This window comes from Antechinus flavipes, chromosome 4, assembly GCF_016432865.1.
Source record: "Antechinus flavipes isolate AdamAnt ecotype Samford, QLD, Australia chromosome 4, AdamAnt_v2, whole genome shotgun sequence".
In the NCBI taxonomy this organism is placed as follows: domain Eukaryota; kingdom Metazoa; phylum Chordata; class Mammalia; order Dasyuromorphia; family Dasyuridae; genus Antechinus; species Antechinus flavipes.
The window spans coordinates 469,881,791-469,909,089 of NC_067401.1; the positions used below are offsets into that span (position 1 = coordinate 469,881,791).

Consider the following 27,299-nt stretch of genomic DNA (forward strand, 5'->3'; position numbering starts at 1 on the left):
TGAATTCTAACTCAGACACACTATGATTATAGAATCATCACAATAAAGAGGCCAGAAAATCCAATTTTGCAGATTAGGAAACTGAGATAAAGGGAGGCTTAAGGACCCATCACCCTATTGCCTCTCAGATTCCATTCTTTATATAGTCCTCCAAGAGAAAGATAAAATACTATGAATTTTAAAGCCTTTTACAAGCTGGCCCTTTTCTCCCTTCTCAATCTTGTAATCATCTACCTACTCTGTGATTAAACGACTCTGGCCCTCTCCCAGGTCTGGGCCTTTTTCCTGAGTGTTTCCTAGGCCTGGCAAGCCCTGCGTCCTTACCTCTGCCTCCAGGCTTTGTTGGCTTCCTTCAAGGCTCAGCTTAACCCATTTTGTACAAGAAGCTCTCCCCTCCCCTGCCAACTGTTAGTTCCTTCCCTTCTGATTGGACCCCCTCTTGCTCTGTATATATTTTGTGTGAACATCATCATTTGTATATGTTCCCTCTCATCAGAAAGTGAGCACCTGAGGGGAGTCCTGGTATTTAGTAGATGCTTAATGAACATTTGTTGCTAATTACTGATCACCCAAATTCTGAAGAGAGATTTGAACTCAAATCTTCCTGACTCCAAGAATCTGTATTGTACGCTGTCTCATCAATCAGCATTGTGCATCCTTGCAATAATCATACTGATCCTGAGGATGATTGCTAACATTTCTACAGCATTTTTATGATCACAAACCATTATTATAGACATTTCATGTGTTTCTCACAATAACCCTAAGAGAAATGTTATTCCCATTTAACAGATGAGAAAGCTAAGGTTAAGTCATCTGGCCATGGGCACAGAGCCAAGCAGACATCTGAAGGAGGAGTCTAGTGCAGAAATCCCTAACATCACAGTCTCACAGAGAGTCCATCCATTTTTTAAACCTCTCTGATCCTCAGGTAGCTCTTTCTTATGTTGCACTGAAATCAGAATCCCTGTGGCTGGGCATCCAGGAGGCACCGGTTCTAGAATCAGGAACACTTGAGTTCAAATATAACCTCAGACTCTTGACTCTAACTAGCAGTGTGAACTCTGGGAACATCACTTAACTCCGATTGCCTTACAAAGAATAGGAAAAAAAGAATAAAAATGAATCCCTGTGGCTTCCATCTCTTGCTCTTAATTCAGGTTGTTGGAGCTAAGGAGATGTGACCCTTGTTCTCAAAACAATTTTGCCAGTACCAGGAAAAAATGACTGTGTTCAAGGCTTTCTATCTCTAAGTGAAACATATCCAGTACATTGAACACTTATTTATAGGACCTGGTTTCTTGTCCCTTCCCCATCCTGGTCACCAGCAACTATCCCACAAACTATGTACAAGGTTTTGTACTAGATCCTATGAAGGGAAAGAAAACAAAATGAAAGACCACCCTCAGAGGGCTTACTAAGCCGCAGGGGTCCTCAAACTTTTTAAATTGGGGGCCAGTTCATTGTCCCCCCAGACTGTTGGAGGGCCGGACTATAGTAAAAACAAAAAACTTTGTTTTATGGGCCTTTAAATAAAGAAACTTCATAGCACTGAGTGAGGGGGATAAACGTCCTCAGCTGCCGCATCTGGCCCGCGGCCGTAGTTTGAGGACCCCTGGTTAGAGATTCCTAGAGGGGGACATGGTAATTGAAGAGGGTGAATTTATGGGTAATACAGGATTCTAAAGAAAAAATTTTTTTTCAAATTTCAAAGATCCCACCTGGCTTTAAAATTCTGTGAGTTGCTGTAACTTCAAGGAAGCACAGGATGCCTTCGGGAGTTGAGAGCAGGAATATTGAGCTTCCTTTAGCAGATTAAACAGTTGCCACAGTTATGACCAACACAATTCTTACCATTCCCATTGCTGTTTCTATAGGCTACACTAAAAAAACACATCATTTTTGTGGAAGGAACTTGGGTGAACAGTGGCCCTGACTGGCTATGTTCATCATGCAAACCATCCTCACGGTTTAGAAATTCTCTCTTATTTCTGGACAAATCTCAGTCCAATTACTGTCAAGATTAGTCAGCTGTTGCTCATAATCACTCAAAAGGTCAGGTGAATATTTGACCTTGTGAAGAATAAAAAAGCAATGCCTTCTGACAACAATCAGACTGAACTTAGCCTCTTAAAATTGTATACGATCACAGGGACCCATTATTAATCAGGTATTTAATTAAATTCAATTAGCTCTCAGAGGTGCCTTCACCAGGTAGTTTAGACAAGTAGATGGCCACTCAGTTAATTTTCTCAATAGAAGGGTCACCCATGCACTTGAATTTCCGCATTTTAACTATGCTAATTCAGAGATGATGAAATTTCAAATTCCTATGTATTCTTCAAAGGTATTTCTAGCTTGTTAAAATTATCCAGCGAATGATAACCAGTATAAGAGTTTGTACTTTAACCAAAATATGGATAGCATTTTTAAATGTGCCTATGACTCGTTTCACTGTTCCATTAACCATTCATGGTCAAAGTGATTTCCAAATCACAGGATTTCCATTGTATATGATGGACTCAGTTGATATGAGTTCATCTCAATTGTAACACCAACCAAGTAACTTTGAGCAAGTCACTGATTTCTTCAAGATTTATTGTGACAGTCTGTAAAATGGGGCTAATAAGTGGCTAGTCACCTTGTGGGGTCATTGTGAGGAATATAAACATTCCAGTGTTTGTTTTCGTTTTTATGTATTGTGATTTGGAGGATCAAACGGCACAGTGTTTTAGTAGTAGCAGTGTTTCAGCTGCTTGTAGGGGGTCAGAGATCCCAGGCAACATCCTCATCTTCATCAATTCATGCCATGATGTGTCTCATTTCATGTCCCTTCGTCATGCCTTCCAGTTCCAGAACGGTCACTCCTTTGATGACTTTGAAGAGCGCTTTGCAGCTGCCATACCGGTAAGACTGGGAGGTCCCTCTTCAGGTCACTTATTACAGTTGTCTTCATGTCATTCATTTCATTTTCACGCATCATCCCTTGTGGTTTCAGAACCGAAACTCACTGGTGGACTTTGAAGAGTGTTTCAGGGTCGATAATCAGGTAAGGCTACGAGGTCCTTGCTATTAGGACCAGTTCTTTTGTGTCCCATGGAGAACCAGGAAGTTTGGGGGGTAGCTAGGTGTGGGGCAGGAAATAGGAGTCTCACAAGAGATGGGAAAGGTTATGTCCAAGGTTGGTCCAACAAAACCATTCCCAGGTGTAATGTGGGATATTATGAGAAGGAAAGTAGCTACAGAGTAATGGGGGAAGGAAGCAGCCCTTTCAAAAAAGAATTCCCCAGCTAGTGGTTACACATTGTAGGATTTGGCTTCAACTACTCAGATAAGATTGTGTCGTTCTGTGGTGGTGGTGGTGGTGAAGTCATTTCAGATATGGATAACTCTCCATGACCCCATTTGGGATTTTCCTGGCAAAGACACCGGAATGGTTGGCCATTTTCTTCTTCAGTCCATTTACGGTTCTCATAATTTCAGATCTAAGAAGAAGGCTCCAGAGGTTAATCAGTCTAACCAATCCACCACAATCAACCACCACAACCTCTCCATAAAGAATTCTTGTAAAAATGAGCCACTCCTTTTTATTTTGGGGCATCATTAATTTTAGGACATTTTTTTCATTCATTTATCCATTTATTCATTCATTCATTCATTTATTCACTGAACATATACTGATGAAATGCATAGTATATCTGTTATGTGTAGGGTACTGTAAAGATAGCCTAAAGAGATTTGGATGGAGCTTGTGGTCTATAGGTAAAGTAGAAATGTTTCCTGATAACTATAATAGTTGATACTATATAATCCAACAATCACTTATTGAGCATCATATATGTGTGTGTATATATGTATGTATATGTATATACATACACATAATCACACAAATGTATATATATTTCTGTGTGTATGTATGTAGGGAAGGAGGGAGGGAGGAATGGATAGATGGATGGATAGGATCCTTAAGGATATCAACCATTGAACTTTTTATGGGATCTGAGGTGGGAATCAAGAAAGGACATAGAAGGAAACCCAGTATGGAGCTTTGGACATCCCCATGGTTAAAGAATCAATAATTAATTAACAAAGAAAAAGGATACTGAGAAGGGACAGACAAAGAAACAGAAAGAGAGAGAGAGAGAGAGAGAGAGAGAGAGAGAGAGAGAGAGAGAATATCTTCAGGAGTAGGGGAGTGGTTGATAATCTCAGGAAATGCTGAGAGATCAAGAAGGATGAATGTTGAGAATGAACTTTAGAATTCACCAGTAATGATCAAGAGATAGGGTCATTTGAACAATCCAGATTGAAAGTTAGATTGGAAGGAGTTGAGAAGTGAGTGGGAAGGAAAAGAATGGAAGAAATTAAAATAAGAGGATTTTGGTTTTAATGAATCTGGCTATAAAAAAGAAGACAGTTATTGGAAGGTCACTCAAGGGGTTGGTAGGGTAAAACTGAAGGTTTTTTTAAGGGTTGTTTTTTTTGTTTGTTTTTGTTTTTGTTTTTTTTTAAGGATAGAGGAGTCCTGAGAATTTTAGAAGCCCACAGGAAAGTAGTTGGTAGAAAAAACAAGATTAAAGAAAATATGAACATGGGTTGAGATGTTCAAAAGGCTGTGTTCATTCCTGGAATGTATGTCAGTATTAAGAAAAGGTCTATGGAAGAGGTAATAATCAAGCTGGGTAATAAGAAAGCCAATAGAATGGAGAGGGAGGGAGTACAGTGGAGGATTATGGTTTGTTAGGTTAGCAATGAAGGGCCCCGGGGAGGGGGGGGGGGGTCAAAGTATCTCCTACTCCAGATTTGCAATCACATATGACTATTAAAATTATTCTTAATTTTATTACTCAGGAATTTCATTTTCTACAAAATTTAATTAACTAAAGGTGCTAGTTAAACATCCACCATGATGGAATGAAATAACAACATGTGTTTTATTCCTCTCCTTATTTTCCTAGTTTAGTGCTTGAATGAAAATACTCTGGCAAAAGAAATATATATACATATACATATGCATATACACATATTCATGTATACATACACACACATACATACGCATTGGAAAATCCATATTTCAAGAATGAAGGTTATTTTAAAAGTTGTGCTTAAGGAGAAAATTAAGCCATAAATTATCTTTATGCTGTTAGTAAAAAGTGTACCGTGAGTTCAGCACATTTCAAATGTAAATTGTATGACTTAATTATTAACTTCATTTTAATTTTCTCCCTCTACTGGAAAGAGAGATGTCCTTCTGTTTTAAAGAAAGTGTGTTCCAATCAGGAGTGAGCCCTGAAGCTTCACTGAAGATGATTAAATAGAATTATTACTTTTATGAATTTTTGAGCCTCTTCAAAGAATAAATGAACCCAGTCCTTCCAAGCAATAGCCAAATGACCTACTTGTAGAGCTGGCTTTGAACTTGGGGAAGAGACAATTAAGAAAAAAGGATGTGTGTGTCCCATCCGAGTTAGGCAGAGTATTCTAATGCTTTCTTGGCCAGTTCACTCCTCATTTTATGGGCCACTTGGCCAAATTTAGAGCGGGGAAGAAGGCAATGAATTATGAGACATTTTATCTCCAGCCATTCTCTCAGCAGCAGAATTGCTTTCTCAGAAATCGAAAAGACCTTTTGTTGAAAGGAAGAGAAATAATACTTGACCACTATTCATAGGTCTTCTTCAACTCTTCTTAGGAGACCTTCAAAGACTTTACCAGGAGATTGCTGACATTTCCAAAGGTCATCACCAAGACAAATTTATCCATATTATTCTACCTCATCACTATGACATTACCACTTAAAATACCATTTAAAGCTTCACTAAGACTTTAGGGATACTCTGTGTATCAAAAAGAAGTCTATGTATTGGGAAAGAAATATGATCAGAAATTCTGGCTTTGGGACAGACTTTAACCTTTAATTTACAGGTAAGAAAATTGATTACCAAGGAATAACCAGCCCAAGGTTAAATAGTAATTAACAGGAAGAATATGGAGATCCCCTCCATCCAGAGTACTCTATTCCAGTACTTAAAATTAAAAAAAAAAAAACTCACAAGCATTTATTTTCTTTCCTTTCCACTAGAAAAAGGGGAGGGGAGAAAAAAGAAAAACCCACCCTTGTAACAAATATATGTCGTCAACCAAAACAAAGTCCCACATTAGCCATCCCCTCAAAACAAAGTCCCACATTAGCCATCTTTATAAGTTACATTCTGTAACTTGAATCCATGTCTCTTTCAGATTATAATGGTCAAAAATTATAAAAGATATCCACAAATATAGAAGTGTTATTCCAAACTAAGTAGGTTTCTTCCTGGGCTGTACCATCTCCTACAAAGAGTAAGCAGGTATTGCAAGTGAAAAAACTGAGCTCCTAAAAAACCAAGATAGAACAATGAAAAAAGCCCTGGTTCTCAATTGAAAGGATTTGGGTGGAAATTCTGGCTCTGTCACTGGTTATTTTTGTGGCCTCGGAAAATCACGTAGCCCTTCTGGGTTTCTCTTTGCTGCTTTATAAAATGAGTGGTTTGCAGTATATCCGATGCATCAAACTTGTGGCTTGAGGCTCACAAACTCTTGAATGTGGCCCTAATGAGATTCAGGTATAATTAGGAAATATTTAACAAAGTAAATAGCAACATGCCATATATAATATTAATTTGTGGTTTTCTAAGTCAAAATATAGCCTGCAAGAACGCATTTCTATTTTAATTAGGACACGTGTCCTCTGCAGTCTTCCAGCTCTAAGTAGAATCATATTTTAAAGTTATAACCCTGGGACTTGTAGACACAAAGATTTTACATATATATATATATATATATATATATATATATATATATATATATATATATATATATATATGTATATATATATATATTAAACATGTATACAAGATATATGTATCTGTATATATTTTCATATATATATGTATATATATATATATATATATATATATATATATATATATATATATATATATATACACATTTTCATATGTAGTATGCTTCTGATGTTTCTGTGATCCCAGAAACCTTCACACCTTTCTCATAGGAGTCTGTGTTTCCGAATATCCACTGCTGGTGAACGGTGACATGGCAGGATAGGTGGACATCTCAAAGTAGGGTTATATTCTGCATCTGATTGTTCACACGTCATATCGTTAACATTCACAATCCCTCCCCCTTGTGCATCTTTGTGCCTTTAGTAAAAATCATTTTTAAACATTCACTCACTTCAGTGAGAGGAAATAGGCTTCCATCTTGGATTGACATCCTGGAAGACTCCCTATTTGACTACTAACCAAATTTCACTTCCCAAACCTGGATTTGAGTACTTGTGCAGACATGTTTCAGCTGTGGCACTTGCCCAAATGACTTCAGTTAAGTAGATAACAAGGACAATATTAAAGAAACCACACAGGTCCCGGACATGGTGAGTGTCTCCTTTTGAATGATGACATCTGTTCCTTAGGGTTTTTCAGAAAGATCTGAGGGACTAGATGTGAAAGGATACTAGCATTCATTGATAAGAGACAGTATCCATCCCTACAAGTAAGATGACAGGTCTATCAGGTGTATCAGTGAAGAACGACCCTTCCTTTGCTATGCTCGAGTCCGTTTCTCACTGGATAATTGTGAGGATAAATGAGATAAGCATCTAAAAGTATATTGAGAAGTATAAAGTATTATCATTGTAACATCTATGTTACAAATGTATAAATATATAAATACAAATGCACAAAATGTACAAATATGTGGATGTATCATGTATACTATTATAGAAATGTTATATAGAAATTATGAGATAATGATCTAGTCTAACTTGGAAAAGAAGCTAGTTAACAGTAGATAAATGGTCGATTAGATAAGGAAATTATTGTTATCAAGTAATTTCTGTAGCTACAAAGGAAGTCTAGCATATTAGGCCACAAAAGCTGAATTTTGGAATTGCAAGCTGTGAGTTCCAAAGCAGAAAAAAAAAAAAAAACAAACAAACAACAAAAAAAAAACAAACACATACTGTGAGTTCCAGTTCTACCTGTGACACTTCCTAACTGGTTGACATTAAGCCAGGAAGTTCACTGAACTTGCTGAATGGGGATGACTATCTTGACAAATACCTACATCTTGTAAGGATCTCCTGAGGAAAACGTTTTGTAAATCTAAAACACTACTTAAGGGTGAGTTATGTGAGGAATCATTAAGTTTTTGTGAGTTTATGAACCATTTTCTAAGAAAAAAAAATCTAATGAACATCATCTGTTCCCAAGAAGCAGAAGAAAATGCATTTATGTTGTCAAACTTTTTTCCTTTTCAGGCTGTGACCCAGTTAGAGCTTTTTGGGGACATGTCCACCCCTCCAGATATAACCTCCCCCCCAGTAAGTATCCATTCTTTACTTATGCCCTGTGATCTCCCAGTATTTTTTTCTTTTCTTTTCCCAGCATCCTCCATTCTTCACTTATAATTAAGAAGCAGTGCTGTTGGTTCTTGAGAAGCATATGACAGCTGCTAATGCTTGTATTCTCCCCCTCCTGTCTCTTGTCTTTCTCTGTCTCTGTCTTTGTCTCTATCTCTGCTTCTATTTGTGTTTCTCTATTTCTCTCTGTATCTCTTGTCTGTCTCTGTCTCTGTATTTGTCTCTGTCTCTAACTCTCCCTCTCTCCTTTTCCTTTTCTCTCCATCTCCATCCCTGAGATCACTCTTGTCAAAGCAGAGACCATCCAGGATTCAGGGCTGGTACAAATAAACAGGCTGTGGTTCTGCAGAGCTGACTGTTATTGGGAGGGAGAACAGAGGTTCCAGGCAAGACCTTTGTATTAAAATATTAGAGCTTAGCAGAGTTGCTTACCAGAGTAGTATTCTCTATGTCTGTCTGAGTTTCTCCATGCTGGTAGGTAAAATGAACCCACTGGACTCTACTTTTTAAGGTATAATGTACTTCTAAGGGGTAAGAAGAAATGATGGTACAAGAAATCAGAATTTGGGGTTGTTGATTTGATTTTGCCTTTGTGTCCCCTGAAATTAGTATAGATGCATAATAAATGCTGTCGAGTTAATTGTAAATTCCTCAGGGGCAAGAAATACTTCATTTTTATTTTTGCAGCTTCAAGGCCTTCAAGGACTTCATATTCAGTATTCAGTTATTATTGATTAGTTAATTATTTAAATTAATTTTAATTTGCATTTGTTTTCCTCTTCATCCCAACTTCCCCCCCCCAAAAAAAATAAGGCAAATCCTTTGTAACAAAGAAGCATAATCTAACAAAATGAATTATTACTCATAAGAAAGGAGGCACAGATAAGAATGACTTTGGAAATCCCAGAATCCACACCTTGGGAGAATTTTATGTATTCTGGGCTGCTGGGAAGCTCTGATAAATACAAAAGGTTTTCCACGATTGCTGCCCTCACTGGTGCAGCTGAAGTTACTAGGAAATCTTCAGGGCCAGCCTCCTGCGGTAGTCCCAGCCTGAAGCAACATTGCCACGGGTCACTGGCTAGATGTGCATCAGCAAGAAGGGGCAGTGACCCCTTTGCTGAACACAGATGGGGGTCTTCAGCCGCTGACGCCAGAAGGGAAGTCCGGGGCCAGCTGCACAGCTCCTGACACCTGATGGTAGGGAGCTCCCGGGACATTGGGCAGAGCAGGAGAAATGGGAATGATGCCATGAAATTGGAACCTTGCTCTTTTGTCCTTCTGATGTAGGGTTCAGTGATACCTTAGAAAAATAGTCGTCTGACCTCCTGCAGATCAGGGACACCTTCAACAGCAAAGCCCCAAAGGGTCACCAGGCAGAGATTAAATAGGATGGAAATAACATCCATGACTACCACAGGCAGACCTTTTGATGTTCACACAACTCCAGGAGTAAGGAAGTTGATATTGAGCCAAAAAGCTGCATTTCCAAGCCCTTTTGAATTAGTTCATTAGCTACTTAAAAACAATAAGATGTCCCCCAATCTCAGAGGGACCCCATGATTTCCATCACATTATTCTATTATTCTAAAGGAAATCTCCCTAATATCTCTGATTCTCATGTTAGTTATAGACATATTAAGTACATACTGTGTGTTGAGCACTGAAAATATTACAAACAGAAAGACAGACAGTTCCTATTTACAATCAAATGAGGAATTCACAATTTATATGTCACAGCTTTAAGCCCCTCTGCCATTCTGGTCTCTATCTCCAATATGTCAGTGCTTTTCCTAATACGAAGATGTGTGGTGGGGTGGGAAGAGCGTGGGATCTGGAGACGGTCACCACTTCCCACCTGAGAATAAAAGCCCTATGAAGGAGCTTGACTGGGGAGATCTGGCCAAAAGCCAGGTACAGGGGAGGGGAAGAAGGTGGGGAGAATGATGGGGGGGGGGGGGTCAGAGCATCTGAAGAGTTCTTCTAAAACCAGTAATTGGGCTCCTGGGATTCTGAAGTGTCAGTGAGGATGGAAAAGAGGCAGTGGGAGTGAAGGGAACTGAGGACCCTAAGGAGGAGCAGAAAGTCAAATCAAGTCCAGGTTTTTCCTACTGAGAAGAGCGATTCAGAGCCACAGGCTCACTGCCATAGTGGACAGGCGACCATGTTCAAAGACAAAGAACGTGCATTTGATTTCTGGTTCTACCATTTATCTTCTTAGTGTTATTAAGTCAGTTACTGTTTTCTTATCTGTAAAATGAAGGATTAGATTTCACCATCCCCCTTAGAGCTTTAACTCTGGGGGTACAAACTTAAACCTGCAAGAGGCCTTTGAAATCCTTTTACAGACACAGAGAAGTGACTTGCTCAGGATCACACGAGTGGCAGGTGTTTGAGGTAGGATTTGAACCGAGGACTTTTCAACTCAAGTCCCATTTTTTTACTGTCCCACTCTGCCACTCAAATCCTCTGTGATCCCAGAGATGGTCAGAAAACTGCTTTGCCCAGAGACAAGCCTGTATTAGCATGTACTAGCTCATTCTGCTTTGGCTTCTAAGATGAAAAGAGGTAACATCATCCCGCCATTTTGTCACCAGAGCCTCTCCCCCCATGGTAACCATCATCCCGCCGTTTTGTCACCAGAGCCTCTCCCCCCATGGTAACCATCATCTCGCCATTTTGTGGCCAGCACCTCCCCTCCCACACATCACGGTGGTCTTCCTTATTACACTGCATCTGATCCTTTCTCTTTTTCAGACTCCTGCAACTCCAGGTGATGCCTTTATCCCGTCTTCATCTCAGACACTCCCCGCTAGTGCCGAAATGTTTGGTTCTGTTCCTTTCAGCACTACTGCTGTACCCTCAGGTAAGGAAGGACATCAGCTCACTGGGATGGGCCTTCGCCCAGGCCCCATCCTGGACAACAGAGATGGGAAACACACCCTCCCTGTTGTGCAGCCCCTGACACTCCCAAGTGCTCTCTGAATGGAAATAAAACATAATTGGGGAATAATTAACAAATAAATAAAGCTATATTAAAATGAAGATAATATTACATTATGAAAATGGAGTCGGTATATGGCCTACAGAGAGCGTAAGGTATGGATTTGTTGATATTGAGTCATTCAAGCAGGTCTGTTCTTCATCACCCTGTGGACCACAGAGCACATGGGATTTTCTCAGCAGGGACACTGGAATGGTCAGCCATTCCCCTCTCCGGATTATGAATTAGGCCCCATTTCTCCTTGAGTGTGACATCTCTGACTTAAAACTTTCCCCACCCATAACCCCTTTAAGCCCAAGAAATGTTTATACAGCCTTGGGTATGTAAGTTTATAAAATGGTTCTATAAATCAAACATTTACTGATAATAAATCATCATTTCATGACCCCGATATTCAGTTATATGACCTCATATGAGGTCATGAACCTAATTTAAAAAGTTTTGATATAGAGGAATCATCTCTTACTCTAAGTTGGAAAGGACAGGGAAGAGGGAAGGGGATTCATTCATCTCATCCATAAAATGACTGAAACTAGGGCATCTCTTAGGGCCCATCGAGCGTGGGCATTCTCTGCTCTAACTTTCTCTGCTTTTATGTCTAATGTCTCTGAGAGTCCTTGAAAGTCTAGGGAGGAATGGTGAGATAGTAAAAATAATATTATTGCCTCAGAAAACATGAGGTCAAACTCTACCTATGACACTATGCCCTTAATATCGGGGAAGTCATTTACTCTAATGGGTCTCAGTTTCCTCATCTGTAAAACGAGAGGAGGGGTAGAAGACTTCTAAGGTCCATGCAAGTTTATGTGGAATCCTTTATGTTAAGCCCCCTAACAGCTCTAATTATTCTGTTACAAGGTCCCTTCAAGCTCTGTTTTAATAGTCCGTGTTCTAGAGGTCATCCCAAAGGACTCTCTTCCCTAAGCCCCATCCCAGCTCTTACATTCTCTGTTTTATTTTCTCACATTTGGTGACTCTCGGCCTTCTTTACTTTCTTTTATGCTTCTCTAAGGGGCTCTGAGTCATCTCCATTGATTGCCAGTTATGCTGGTGATCTTCTATTTGCATTACAATGAAGCAAAAAATATTCAAAAGGGAAATTCTGGAAGAAAAGCCTGAGCCTGCAAGTGACCCTTTACTCTAACTATGACTATTTTCCACCCTTCTAGAAATAGAAAAAGGCAGCCTCAAAGCATCCATTTCCACATTCATTCACCCTTCACTGCCATGCGGAGGGAGATGCAGTCCTGTTCATCTGTCGGATGGAGTTGTACCACAGTACACATAAAGTCCCATCCAAAGGGAGGAAGGGAGGGAAAGAAGGGAGGAATGGGGAAAGGAAGGAAGGGAGGGAGAAGGGAAGAGAAGGAGGAGGGAAGGGAGGAAAGAAGGAAGGGAGAAAGGAAGGAAGGAAGGAAGGACGGAAGGAAGGAAGGAAGGAAAGAAGGAAGGAAGGAAGGAAGAGAGGGAGGGAGGAAGGGGGAAAAAAACAGCTTAATAAAACTACTCAACAGCATCATTCCAGTCTAACAGTATATTCAATTATGAGCACTCATATTCTCTCACCTCTGCAAAGAAGGAAGAGAAGGGCATTTTACCCTCACTTCGAGAAGCCAAGTTTAGTCATTTATAATTACAAAAATTCTATTTTTGGTTCTTTCCATTTATATTATTGTCACTGCTGAGAATATTGTTTTCTTATTCTGCTTATTCTACTTTTTATCTGTTCATATAAGTCTTCCTATGTCTAAATTTTTCATACTCCTTAAACTAGCCCATCCCAATCATGTCCCAAAGTTTGGCAGCCAATCTCCTACCTCGGTTTCCAGTTCTTTGCTATGACAAGGAAAGTGTTACTGTGACTATTTTGGTATATACAGAAAACACCACATCCTTCAAAAAAAAAAAAAAAAAGTAGTTCCTAGGAGAAACACTGATCTTTTATATTTCTCCAGTGTTACAAAAACAGGCTTAGTTCTTTAGTAGTCTACCTCTTCCTTCAAAAAAAAAAAAAGCATTTACTTTCATTCAGTCCCCAAATCAATATAGTTGCTCAATTGATAAATACTTTTCCTTAAATATAAAATCACTTCCAGTCCTGTGGAGACCATACTTAAGAAAACAATGGTATTCTCCTCCTCCCTATTGATTTTTTCAATAAAAGCAATTTTATTCCTATTTTTGGTTTTTATATGGCCTTAATATCCCAATATGCCCCTCTTTTTTCTCTCCAAGAGAGCCATCCCTTATAATAAAGAATACAAAAGAGTGATAAAAGTTCAGCAAAAAGAACCAACACTTCACCTGAGTAAAATACATTAGTTCTTCGTAGCCATCATCCATATACGTTGTTATGATTCTTCTCTGAATCCAACCTAGTTTTTTTTTTTTCCACTTTCATTTTTGTTTCCTTTGTCCTTTCCATTTTCATTGTTGTCATCGTGGACATTATTTTACTACTTTTACTTACTTGACCTGATATCGGTTCATCCAAATCTTCTAATATTTCCCCAACTATTTCTTAGTCACTGTAAATCCTTACCCCCATCCCAGTTCTTTGCTACTTCCCCCTGTATTTGTCAGCTCTCATTCACTAGTTAGTGGAAAACAAAATTCACAGGGGCTCGTTAATTAATCGACTCCTTTCAGTTCCTGACCTGGAAGACTTCTGTTGGACTGGAGCTCGGTTGTCCAAGCGGATGCTCCTCAGGGTTACTTCTCCCCTGATGGACACCCCTAAGTAAACTGTTGATAACCTGCTCAGTCGTTCCAAAGCAAACCCATACCAGTCTCACATGATTTTTCAGGGTCCAAGATATCCCACCGGGCTAGAGAGAAATGTCGCTCAGGGGCCAGAGTTCCCGTGCTGTATTCTATCCTCAGTGTGAGAGACCTTCAAATGCACAGACACACCAACCCGTTTCCCTGTGACTCCCAACTGTGATTCCAAGCTTCTGTCCCCCTTCTCCCTCCCCCTCCTCAAATACTGTGCTCTCAGCAGATGGCACAGGGCCAGGGAGACATGCTAATAGCTCTCCAGAAAAATGTGCTCAACCCATCTGTCAGCCCTGATTTGAAGAAGAAGAGGAAGAAAAGAAAGAAAGAAAGAAAAAATAAAATCACTCTCTCTCGCGCTGCGGATCGTTCTTGGAGTTCAAATGCTCGCTGGGAAATTCTCAAGCTACTGCTCAGTTCCTGCTGGTAGAAGCCTTTTGTCCACGCACTGACTGCTCATTCTGGGGACAGCACAGGGAGGCCGGGCCCAGAAAGGGAGATCGGGGATTGGGCCTTAATTCCGCCACCTGTTAGCTGGGGAAGGCCATCAGGGCAGGGGGGAGGGTCTCAATTTCTTCATATATAAAACACGACTCATAATCCAACCTCCTTTTCCTACCTCCCAGAGTCGCTGTGAAAATAAGCCCGCCTTAGAGACTGGGTTTTTGATTTCACTGATACAAGGACTTCCTGGGGGGAACGTTCTCTACCAAAGCCATTAGAGTGCCAGCTGAGTGTGGATCCCAACAGAACATTCTCACTCTTTTGGTGGTCGTTTGCTTCCATTTTATTTTTTCTCATTTTTTCCTTTTTGGTCCGATTTTTCTTGTGCAGCGAGAGAATTGTAGAAACGCGTACATATACTGGATGGAACACATACGGATTGGATTGTTTGCCAGTAGGGGACGGGTGGGGGAAGGAGGGGAAATCTGGAACACAAGGTTTTGTAAGGGTCAAAGTTGAAAAATTAGCCATGCATCTGTTTTGAAAATAAAAAGCTTTCATTAAAAAAAGAAGGAAAAAAGAAATCCGCTATCAGAACTGATTAGAAACCCGGAAGGTCACGCGTTTTCCCCAGGGCTGTACAATTTCTTATCAGTCTTGTTGCGGCTGCGATTGCCATCGTTATGGATTGGAAAGATTTTCTGATCCGGATGGCCCTAACCGAACTCCCTTCCCAACTTCTCCCCCCAGGTTACGTTGCCATGGGCGCCGTCCTCCCCTCATTTTGGGGGCAGCAGCCCCTAGTTCAGCAGCAAATCGCCATGGGTGCTCCGCCGCCAGTGGCGCAGGTGATGCCCGGGGGTCAGCCAATAGCGTGGGGCCAGCCGGGCATCTTCCCCGCCCCCCAGCAGGCGTGGCCGTCCGTGGCCGGCCAGTTCCCGCCCGCCGCCTTCCTGCCCACACAGACTGTGATGCCTTTGCCGGCCGCCATGTTCCAAGGTGCCCTCGCCCCCCTCGCCGCGCTCCCCGCCACCAGCGACTCCACCCGGTCCAGCCCCCAGACAGACAGGCCCCGGCAGAAAATGGGGAAAGAAATGTTTAAGGATTTCCAGATGGTCCCGCCTCCCCCGGTGCCCTCCCGGAAACCCGACCAGCCTTCCCTCAGTTGTACCTCAGAGGCCTTCTCCAGTTACTTCAACAAAGTCGGGGTGGCTCAGGACACGGACGACTGTGACGACTTCGACATCTCCCAACTGAACTTGACCCCTGTGACTTCAACGACGCCATCGACCAACTCACGTGAGTAGCTCCCGCCGCTGGCACTTATGGGAAAGGGGCGTGGCTCTGGAGGCGGGCAAATCTAGGGAGAACATCCCCGGATCTCAGGGTCCTTTGATCGATTCAGTGATGGATGACAATCACTGTCAGCCCATCGAGTCCATAAAATATGTTGTGTATAAAAATATATATTTATAGATTGCATTATGTTGATATGATACATTATTTAATATTTATATATTATTTATATCATGTTATATATTAATATATTGTATATTATGTTATATATTAATATATTACATAATATATATTATCCACATATTTATAGAAAAATATATATTTATAGATTGCATTATGTTGATATGATACATTATTTAATATTTATATATTATTTATATCATGTTATATATTAATATATTGTATATTATGTTATACATTAATATATTACATAATATATATTATCCACATATTTATAGAAAAATATATATTTATAGATTGCATTATGTTGATATGATACATTATTTAATATTTATATATTATTTATATCGTTATATATTAATACATTGTATATTATGTTATACATTAATATATTACATAATATATATTATCCACATATTTATAGAAAAATATATATTTATAGATTGCATTATGTTGATATATTATAATATAGTGTACATTATTTTATATTTATATATTATATATTATTTATATCATGTTATATATTAATATATTGTATATTACATTATATGTTAATATATTACATAATATATATTATCCACATATTTATAGAAAAATGTTTTAAAGAGACTGCTGTGTGCAACGTACTGGGAAAGATACACATGGAAAGAATTCCATGAGGTTACCCAAAAAAAGGGAGCAAAAATAGAGCCCCATGCCCAAGTAGCTAACACGGTCATGGGAAAGCAATATGGAGACAACGCTGAGCGCAAAGGATGTATGCAGTCAAGGAGAAGGTGATTCTAGAGGAAGGGCGCTAGCAAACGGGGTACGGGGAGTCCTGGGGAAGGCCTCTGGCAGAAGATGAAATGTGAATTTAGTCGTGAAGGAAGCTGGGAGTGGAGGGAGGGACCGTGCTCCAGGTGTGGGGGACAGCCAGAGGAAGGGCCTGGAGTCAGGAGAGGGAGCGACTCCTGTGTGCGAAGGGATCAAAAACATGATGGGAGTGGAGTCTGAAAGGGGGTCTGAGGGGCCTTCAGTGCCACGCTGATCATGAAGGTGAGGGGAGTCACTGGGGTTTATTAAGAATATTAAGTAGGGGATGGGGGCAGCTGGGGGGGAGTGGGTAGAGCACCTGAAGTCAGAGGACCCCAAGTTCAAATTTGACTCCAGATATTTAACACTTCCTGGCTGTGTGACCCTGGGCAAGTCACTGAACCCCAATTGTCTCATTAAAAAATAATAATAACAATAAATTAAAAATAAATAAAAGAATATGTAGGGGCAGCTACATGGAGCAGTAGATAGAGCACCAAAGTCAGGAGTTCATTTGGCCTCAGGCACTTAACACTTACCAGCGTTTGATCCTGGGCCATTCATTCATTTAATCCCAGTTAACGTTGGCAAAAAAATAAGAATGATGCAGTCAGATCCAGCTTTAGGGAAATTACTGGGGAATGGATTGGAGTTGGAAGAGACTCACCAAAGGGAGACCAGTGAGGGGCCTATCGTCCACCGAGTGATGTCCATAAGGAATCAAGCAAGCAATAAACATTCATAAAGCGCTTAATTTCATGTAACGCTCACAGTGACCCCATAAAGTACATATTTAACCCATTGTACAGATTGAGAAGCTGAGACCCAGAGATATCAAGTGGTTTTTGTGATCAGAGATTTCAGGCTGGAAGGGTCTTAGAGCTCCACAAGCCCGGGCCTCTCGTTTTAGAACTGAGACACTGAGGCAGGAGGTGGTCACGCTGCTAGTAAAGTCCCAGGTGATCTTCCAGGCTCCAGACCCAACCTTGGTGCCCTCTGCCACCATGGTACATCTCATCAGTCCATCCGTGGGCATTCAGTGATGACCAGGGGTTGTGTCCTGCTTTCTAGCGCCCCGTGCCCGGGGGACAAAACGTGCCGTCTTAGTGGAGGAGGGAGGAGGCGGGACTCCCGAGGAGGAGGGAAATACGGAGTCCGCTTATTCCCAGTTCTTTCCCCTTTGTATACCCTCCTACCCTTATGTAACCAAAGCTACACTGGGCATGCCCACTGGGACCCCGTAAACCACTTGCTATTGGACGGAGTTTTTGCCACCTGGCATCGCTCGGCTTCAGTCACAACCCCCGACTGCTCTTGGGGGAGACGGGAGCCGAGCCAGACACTGGCAGCGGGTTCCCTCTGGGCCGAAGGGTCTTATCCCTCGCCCAGAGTTCCCCCACTGTCTGTGGCCCTCCACATAGGTCCTGAAATAGAAATTCCAAGTATTAACAACTCCTTCTCTCAAGGAGCTTATGTTTTAATGAGACGGAGTGAAGTTGAGAGAGAGAGAGACAGAGATGGATGGATGGCTAGATAGGTAAGTAGGTAGATAGATAGATGATAGATAGACAGACAGATAGATAAACTGATGGAGAGAGAGAAAGAGAGAGAATTAGGTAGAGAGAGAGAAATGGGGGGAGGGGAAATAGGAAGAAGGGAAATCCTCTTAGATTTGGAGCTAGAAGAATTTCCATTGAGTCCCAGCTTTGAAACTTACTCCCTTTGTGAATCTGGAAAAATTCATAGGATTACAACGATAAGGTTGTCAGGCTAAAGAGTTCAGTCACCCCATTCTTCAGATGAGAAAACCAAGGCCAAGGCTGACCCAGATCTAGATGGGACTCAGAGGCCCTCTGGTCTCACCCCCTCTGAGGCTCAGGAGAGTTGGAGACTTCTGCAGGCCCTCCCCCCAGGAGCTGCCAGGAGTAAGAGGCGAGTTCCCTGCCTCCATATTCTCTCCATCACTACACCGTGACCCCTGCGCTGTTCTCCGCCCCCTGAGCCCAGGATCTCCATCTCCAAGGGAGCTGGGTGAGAGTCGCTCTCCCTCCCTCCGGGGGCCCTGGGGAAGAACGTGCCTTGTAAAGTGCTAAGTTAAAGTGAGCCACCGTTATTCCGAAGTCACGGAATCCATCCCTCCGGCATCTGTCTGGTGCCTCCCGTGCTGGCTGCCAGTTGGAAAGGGATGAATGAAGAGGAGACGTTCAGAGTGTGTACTTATTTCAGTCCAAAGATGGGAGGAGGGGCGGGAGGCAGCAGTGCTGCTCAGCATCATAGCTCTGCCATCTGTAGAGCCGGGAGCCATCTGGGGGTACGTGGTTAGACCCAAAAGACTTTCTTTTTTCTATTTTGAAAAAAGTGGGTCCCTTAAAATCCAGTCCGAGTTACTACCTGGAGTAGAAGCCTCCGGTCTCACTCTCTGCAGTCTGTCCTTTGGACGACTGACCAGGAAATCAACAGGGTACGACAAATAAAGTCGCTGAGGTAGTCAACTGTTGATCAAGTGCTTACCATTGGGCAGCCACGCTACAGAGCTCTGGAGTCATAAGGAAAATCAGTGATATAGGAAGACCACTGGGCAAAGACTAGGATGTGGATCCTAATAGACCCAATTTCTTACCTTTTTTTTTTTGAGGGGGGGGAATATTTCTAGCATTCTTTTCTTTTTTTAAATTGAGATCCAGGTTCTCCCTCTCAACCTTCCCCTACTCACTGAGAAGGCAGGTAAAATTCTATCAATGATATATGTGGAATCACAAAAAAACATTTTCATATTAACTACATCATTAAAAAAGAAATAAAAAATAAAGTGAGAAAATCTAACTTCCATTTGCACTCAATTCATATGTTCCCTCTTGGGAGGGGGACAGCATTTTTCACCGTGAATTCTTTTTGACTGAGGATCCACTGTCTTGATCAGAGTAACCAAGTTTTTCACAGCTGGTCATCAGGACCACGTTGCTGTTACTGTGTGCCGTGCACTTGGTTCTTCGCACTTCACTTTGCATCAGTTCATATCAGTCTTGCCATGTTTTTTTTCCCCCTAAAACCACCTCCCTCGTTATTTCCCTCAGCACAATAGGATTGATTCTGTCACAATAATAAGCTACACCTCGGTAAGCCATTCTCCAACTGATGCACATCCCCTCAATTTCTAATTCTTTGCCACCACAAAAAGAGTTGCAATAAATATTTCTGTACACTTAAGTTCTTTTTTTTTTCTTTGAACTCTTTGAGGTACAGATGTAGTAGTGGTATTCTTGCGTCGAAGGGTGTGCTGTCTTATAGCCCCAAATTCTTTCTTAGAACAGCTGGACCACTTCGCAACTCCATCCATTGTTTATTAGTGTCCCATTTTCCCCACATCCCCTCGAACGTTTGTCACTTCTGAAAGGTGTGAGATGGCATCTCAGCGTTGTTTTAGCTTGGATTTCTCTAATCAAGACTGATTTAGAACATTTTTATATGACTGTAGATATCTTAGATTTCTTTTTTTGAAAATTTTGACCATTTATCCATTGGGAAATGGCTCTTATTTTTTAAACTATTTGACTCAGTCCCCTCTATATTTGAGAAACGAAGCCACTATTAGAGAAATTTGCTTTAAATGTTTTTATATTAATCATCATCAATGTACTTTTTAGTAAAATGTAGCATTCCTAATTATCTCTTCATTAGTGTGGTTTCGCTTTTGCTTTTAGACCTAGTTTCTAATCTTGCGTCTGATTTTGCTAGCTCTGATTTTAAACAAATCTAGATCTAAATGACATGGCTACCAAGGTCCTTTCCAGATCAAAATCCATGGTCTCCTGTGATCTTCCAAGTTTTACTTAGTTCCAAAAAGTCACCTTTGTCCATACCAGTTTGGGAAGGCACAGATTAGACAGTAGGTTTGGAAGAGTTGTTTGTTTTATTAATATAGGCTAAGGATTTTAGTGAATTGCAAGCTGAGAATAAATCAATGATTTGGTAAGAACTGAGTATAGAACAGAGGTTTTATTTGGTAATGGAAACTCCTTCCACTGAAGAAATTCCCTCTATTGCCTCTATTGATGCAAGAGAACAATTTCTCTGCAACTTAGTTAAGAAAGATTTTGTTTTGTTTAGTTTTCCATGGAAGAGTATGTTAAAAGCAAGACTTATACCCACGTCTTCCTGACTCCATGGTCAGCTCTCTATCCATCTCCCCAGTCAACTTCTCTATAGGGTGAGAACATGGCAGTCAAGAAGTCAATTCAGACTTAGGCCACAGTATCATCAGCAAAGCCTTCCAGGAATGAGGAAGCAAGAGTCCTCTGAAACTCTGGGATGTGATCCCATATCTAGAGTATTTCTTTGAGTTCTGAATGCCCCTGTTTCTTAGTATGTATGTATGTAGTATGTTAGTATGTAGGATATATATTAGTATGTTAGTATGTAATATGTAGTATGGATGTTAGTAATCTAGAGGGCCTTCAGAAAATGGCCGTCGGTAAAGAGCCTTGGCATCTTGCCATAGGAAGAATAGGATTCTAATAGAAGTATATTTAAGCTTGAAAAAAATAAGAATGGGCAGAAGTCGAATGTGAAAGCCATCTTCAGATATTTAAAGAGCTAACATATGGCAAAGGACTCAGATTCATTCTGCTGGGCACCACAAAACAGAACCAGGAGCTTGTGGAAAAGCAACTTAAAAAATACAGTAAACACTATTTCAGAGTGGATTGTAACTGGAAAATACTGGGATTCAGTTCTCTCTGCCAGAGATATGTCTTCTTTACCTGCTGAATTCCTTCCTCTTTAAAGCCCAGATAACAGAATCACAAAAGCTCTCATTTAGGAGAGATCTCAGGGTCCATATAACCCGAGCAGGATAACATCCTTATAATTAACTGTCTTATCTTGTGGTAAATGGCTGGGACACCGACACATTGAGGGCAAACCTGAATCACACTGTTCTTAACTTCTGCCCTAGACTATGAGCTCAAAAAGAGGGGGAATCTGTTTGTTCTTCTTATATCTTCAGTGCTTAGCATGATGTCTGGGACATGGCAGGTACCTAATAAATGCTTGTTGTTGGATTTCAGCATATATATTGATCCGACATCATTCAGATGCCTTTTCCCTTCTATTTCCATCTTTGCTCGGGTCACATAAAAAGACAGCCAAAGCAAGCCCCTCACTATGCACAAGTGTCCCATTCCATACTTTCTTTACCAGTAGATTTTCCTTCTCTATTGCCACAGTCTCATTTAACATCATCCACTCTAAATCTATGGTTCTTTCAGTGCTGCTCATAAATATGCTCAAATCTCTCCAAAAAGCTCATTTGATCTATACATCCCTGTTAGCCATCGTCCCATAACTTTCCTTCCTTTCATGGCTAAAGTCCTGGAGAAAATCCATCTATAATCCTTGCCTCGACTTCCTTTCTTCTCACCTTCTCACTTCAAGTACCTTAACTTCCCACTTCCTCATCTACCAAATTTCTCATGCTCTACTCCACTCCATCACAGTTGTACACAAAGATTGCCATACCTTGGGACTTGCCATCACCCACAAGTGTTCTGTTTCCATGTTCTTAACGTTCTTTTATCTGAATAATTTGTCATCTCCTACGGCCTTGAAATTTTTAATACAGCTCTTCTTCCCCACCATGACCCTCCATGCCTAATATTGTTCAGTTCTTTTTCAGGGCACCACCCCATGCTACAATCTCTTTCTTTCCCCATTTTTACTTCTTGGCCATTTAGTTCAAGATTACCTTCTCTTCTTTCTTCAGGTTCTTGTCCCCTTATTCAATCAGCAGCTGCCCTGGATTACTTCCATCATCCCTTGAGTTCACTTTAATTCTCAGGCTGCTGCATGAAATTAGAGAAAATCACAAAATTGTGTGGACTGGGCCCAGTACAAATTTAGATCACAGAAATCTCAAAAGGGCCCTCCCTGCAGCAAGGTAATCCTTTTGAATCCCTCTAATCACTTCACTATTCTGCTCTCTACAGTGGCTGAAACAAACCATTTTGTTCTTCCTCAAACATTCTATGGCTCTTTCTCCCTCCACCTTTTCAACTGGGAAACTTGTCTCATATTTCAATGAAAAAAAAAAAAAATGCTGGCCATTTGCTGAGGGCTCCTTTCATTCTCTCCTCCTCATTTCATATCACTCAGATACCTTCCCCCACTATCTCCTCCTTCATATTGTGTCACATGATAAAATATCCCTTCTTGCTAAGGCAAAATCCTCGTCATGCACAAGTGATCCCATTCTATCCCATCTTCTCTAGTAGATTGCCCCCTCTGTTATTGCCGCTCCCACTTATCTTCATTGTCTCCCTATTGGCTCCTTCCCTCCTGCTTACAAAAATACTCAGGTTTCTCCTATCTCAAAAAATCTTTCTTGATTCATCCATCTCTGCTAGCTATTCAGTATCTTTACTTCCTTTTTTGGTCAAACGCCTTGAGAAAGCTATTTACAATCTGCCCTTCCACTTCCTTTCTTCTCAGTCTCTTCTTGACTCTCTCTCTCTCTGTCTGGATCAGACAGAGATCAGCCAATCTCATCATTCAGTTGAAAATTCTATCTCCAAAGTTGTCAGTGGTCTTTGAATTGTCAAATCTATTGGCCTTTTCTCAATCTTATTCCTTTTTTTAACCTCTCTTCAGTTTTTGAAACTATTGATCATCCTCTTCTTTGTGTTTTCTTCTTTCTAGCTGTTCGTGACAATATTCAGTCCCAATTCTCCTCCTTAACTTTCTGACTGCTCCCTTTCTGTCTCCCCTGCTTGATCTTCAGATCTTATCCACTAACCACTGGTGTCCCCCAAAGATATGGACTTGATTTCTCTCTCTGGATTATTTCACTGGATAATCTCAACTCTTGGGGATTCAGTTATCATTTTTTCTAGAAATAACCCTTGGCTTTATTTATTCAGCCTTAAACTGTCTCCTGAGCTCCATTCTCCCATCTCTGGGTGCATATTGAACACCTCAAACTAGATATCCCAGAGATACCTTAAACTTTGCATGTCCAAAACTGAATCCATATGCTTCCTCTCAACTCCTCCCTTCTGAATCTTCCTGTTACTGTCATTCAGTCAATAAACATTTATTAAATGCTTACTAGGAGACAAGCACTGTGTTACGCTCTGGATATACAAAGAAAATCTAATCATCTTCCAAGTCCCATTGATTCTGCCTTTGTAACATTTCCAATCTCCCTTCTCTCTTCTGACATCGCCATTATCTTGATCCGGTCCCTTATCACTGTTGCCCTTTCCTACCTACTCGGCTCTCCTAAAGCCCCTGTATGACCACATCACGCCGTTATTCAGAAACCTCCTCGGGCTCCCTCTCAGCTCCTGGATCGCCTACTTCCTCCTATTTGGTTTTTAAAGGCCTTTGTACCCTTGCCTTCCATGGCCTTCCAGTCTTGTGCCTTCTCCTGGCTTCCGACTCCCCCGCACTCTGCATCCAAGTGACCTGGCCTTGCTGGTCACTGCCCAGGACAGTTCTGACTGGCCCTTTGTGCACATTGTCTGGCGCCGTCTCCCTCCTCATCTCGGCCTCCCGGCTCCATGCGCTGTCCCAGGTCCTGGCTAGCCAAGCTCCCTCTCTGGAAGAGAGGCCTTTCCCGGGCCCCTAAGTACGAGTGCCTTGGCTTCTCCAGCTGGTCTTGTTTCTGGCTGGTTTTACATAGTTATCTGCGAATTATCTTTTCCATTAGACCGAGTTCCACGAGAGCAGGTCTGGTTTTTGCCTTTCTTTTTTTCCCCAATTCCCTAGCACAACACCTGGCTCACAGGAGAGGCTTAATAATGGCTGAATGACTTGACTTAATTTCCCTTTTCTCTCCTTGTCAGTCACAGACCTTCCTCCCTGGAACATGAAAGAACATTTCATTTATACCTGCCTAAGGCACTAAGTCTACATTAGAGCATCTTGTATTTACATATGTATGTGTATGTGTGTATGCATATGTGTGTATGTAGGCATACGTATGCACACGTGTAAGCTTATACATAACACATGTATAAACATATGCATACATATAGGTGCCTGTATACGTGTATATGTACATATAAGCACACATAAATACGCACATATACATATATGCATACACACACATGTAGACTCAGTATCTCTCCTCCATTCCCAGTGCCTTCTGTACTACTTTTGGTATGATAACTCTTTAAAATGGATTGGTATCTTTCATTGTTACATTATACTTATTTTCCACTATGTCTCTCCTGGAGTAACTAGATGGCATAATGGATAGAGCACAAACCATGAAGTCTGGAGGACCTCAGCTCAAATCTTGTCTCAGACACTTACAAGCTGTGTGACCACAAAGAAATCACTTAATCCTAATTATCTCTCCCCCACCAAAAAAAGTCTCTCTGGTCTTATCCATCCAGAGCCATCCTCTGAACACTAGAATCACAGCAAATGTCTTTATAATGAAAGCAAATGAAACTCAATTCCTCCCTTTTGTGTATTCCCTCTAGCTCCAACCCCTGCACCCAGGCAAAGTTCTCCATCAAAATCATCAGCATCCCATGCCAGTGACCCCACCACGGATGACATCTTTGAAGAGGGCTTTGAGAGCCCCAGCAAAAGTGAAGAGCAGGAAGCTGTGAGTAATGCCTTTTTGTACCTCTTCTCACCCAGCAAAATAAATAGAAAAATTGATTTCTGGAGTACGCCTGAGTAGGAGGTGTAATGTGAAGGGGACTTCCCAAGACACTATTTGTTTATTTTTACACTCTAATCTGAAATCAAAAGATTTAAAGGAGAAGTCTGTAAAAGAATTTCCTTTTCTTACCTTTTCCTTCCTTTCTTCCTCCATCCCTTTTTTCTTCCCTTCTTTAAATCCTTCCTTTCTGTAAAAAATTACCCAGGCATGGGTTCTGTCAATAAAAAGTTATAATTATTTAAAAAAAATCCTTCCTTTCTTCCTAATTTCCTCCCTCCCTCCCTTTCTTCCTTCTTTCCTTTCTTCTTCCATCCTTCCTTTCCTTCCTCCTTTTCTTTTTTCCTCACTCCTTCCCTCCCTCCTTTCCTTTTTCATTCTGTTCTTCCTACTTCCTTTTTCCTCCCTCCCTCCCTCTCTTCGATTTTCACTAAAGGAATTACCTGCAGATGCTGGGCACTTTATCAGTTAAAAGAATGAGGCCCGCTACCCATGGCTGTGTTCTTTTTTCCTGAATTTATCTTCTCTTTCTAAACAATGAGCTTTATTCACAGCACGATAACCACCCACTCCTGCCTTTCCGCGTGACTCTGTCGAGAGCAACCACAACAAAAAGGTGTTATGTTCTTGTATTTTAGCCTGATGGGTCTCAGGCCTCATCCAGCAGTGATCCATTTGGTGAGCCCAGTGGTGGGGACCCCAGTGGTGATAATATAAGTCCAGAGGTCGGTAGCTAGATAGCGCAGGTTGGGGTAGGTATCCGGCCTTTATTTCTCTTTCACCCTTCGACTGCCTGCTGCTCCTCTCACCACCGTTTGCCACCCGTCTTCCCCCTCTGTATCTGCTGTTTCTGCCGTGTCTCTCCCCGGTGCCTGTATTCTCTCCCACGTCTCTCCTCTTCTGACTGCTGCCCAGTGACTGCATGGCCTGCCATTTGCTCTGTGTTTGCAAGGATGGGGCTTTTGTGGATTTCCCCACAAAACATGTCTGCATGTTGGGCCAGGGTTAGGGAGGGAGGACCAAAGGGGGTGGACTATTAATGGAATGGACTTGGTTTTACCTGTATGTCAATAAGGTATGGAAGTGACCCTATAAGGTTTGCTGTGAGCACCATATGTCCTTGTTCCAACCTAAGGGCAGCCGTAGGACCAACCAAAATGCCAGGTCTAATGAGCCTGTATATCTTTCCTACTGAGCAGAAATAACAGCAAGGTGGAAGAACAGAAAGGGCACTGGGTTTGGAAGCAGGGAATGTAGGTTTGAATCTGGTCTCTATTGCTTACTACTGGCGTGACCCTGCATAAGTCCCCTCACTTCTCTAGACCTCAGTGTACTCATCATTAAAAAGGGGGGATCAGATTATACAACCTCTAGATTCCCTTCCAGATCAAAATTTGTTGTTCTATGAGGGAAACGATAATTTAAAAATATATTTTATTGATTTGTTAGTTTTACATTATTTAAATTTTCCCTGGGTCATTTCCCTTTTCTTGGAGAATATATTTATTGTTCCTATCTCTATAACAATTTTTTTTTAAAAAATAGAGAAATAAGAGGAGGGAAAATAAGCAAAAATCATTCAATGCATTGAAAACAATCTGCTTTAATTTGCAGTAATCCATATCAGTAGACTCCCCCATCTCATATGAACAAAGGAGATGGAAGAGATGTCTGTTCTTGTCACTTCTTTGAGTTCAATCTTATTTTTTAATGTT

General features: G+C 41.2%; 1 protein-coding gene across 9 annotated transcripts in view; it reads left to right on the plus strand.

Annotated features, from left to right (window-relative positions):
- The window catches only part of DAB1 (DAB adaptor protein 1), a 316,440-nt gene that overhangs the window by 270,266 nt on the left and 18,875 nt on the right, over window positions 1-27,299 (plus strand). For 4 of the 9 annotated variants that reach the window (XM_051999579.1, XM_051999582.1, XM_051999580.1 and 1 more), the window contains 7 exons: window positions 2,851-2,907; window positions 2,999-3,049; window positions 8,318-8,380; window positions 11,177-11,285; window positions 15,393-15,941; window positions 25,400-25,527; window positions 26,223-26,336. In XM_051999579.1, the coding sequence (XP_051855539.1) occupies window positions 2,851-2,907; window positions 2,999-3,049; window positions 8,318-8,380; window positions 11,177-11,285; window positions 15,393-15,941; window positions 25,400-25,527; window positions 26,223-26,321 (1,056 nt within the window). In that variant the 3' untranslated portion in view covers window positions 26,322-26,336. The other 5 variants (XM_051999584.1, XM_051999585.1, XM_051999581.1 and 2 more) reach the window with 4 other exon arrangements.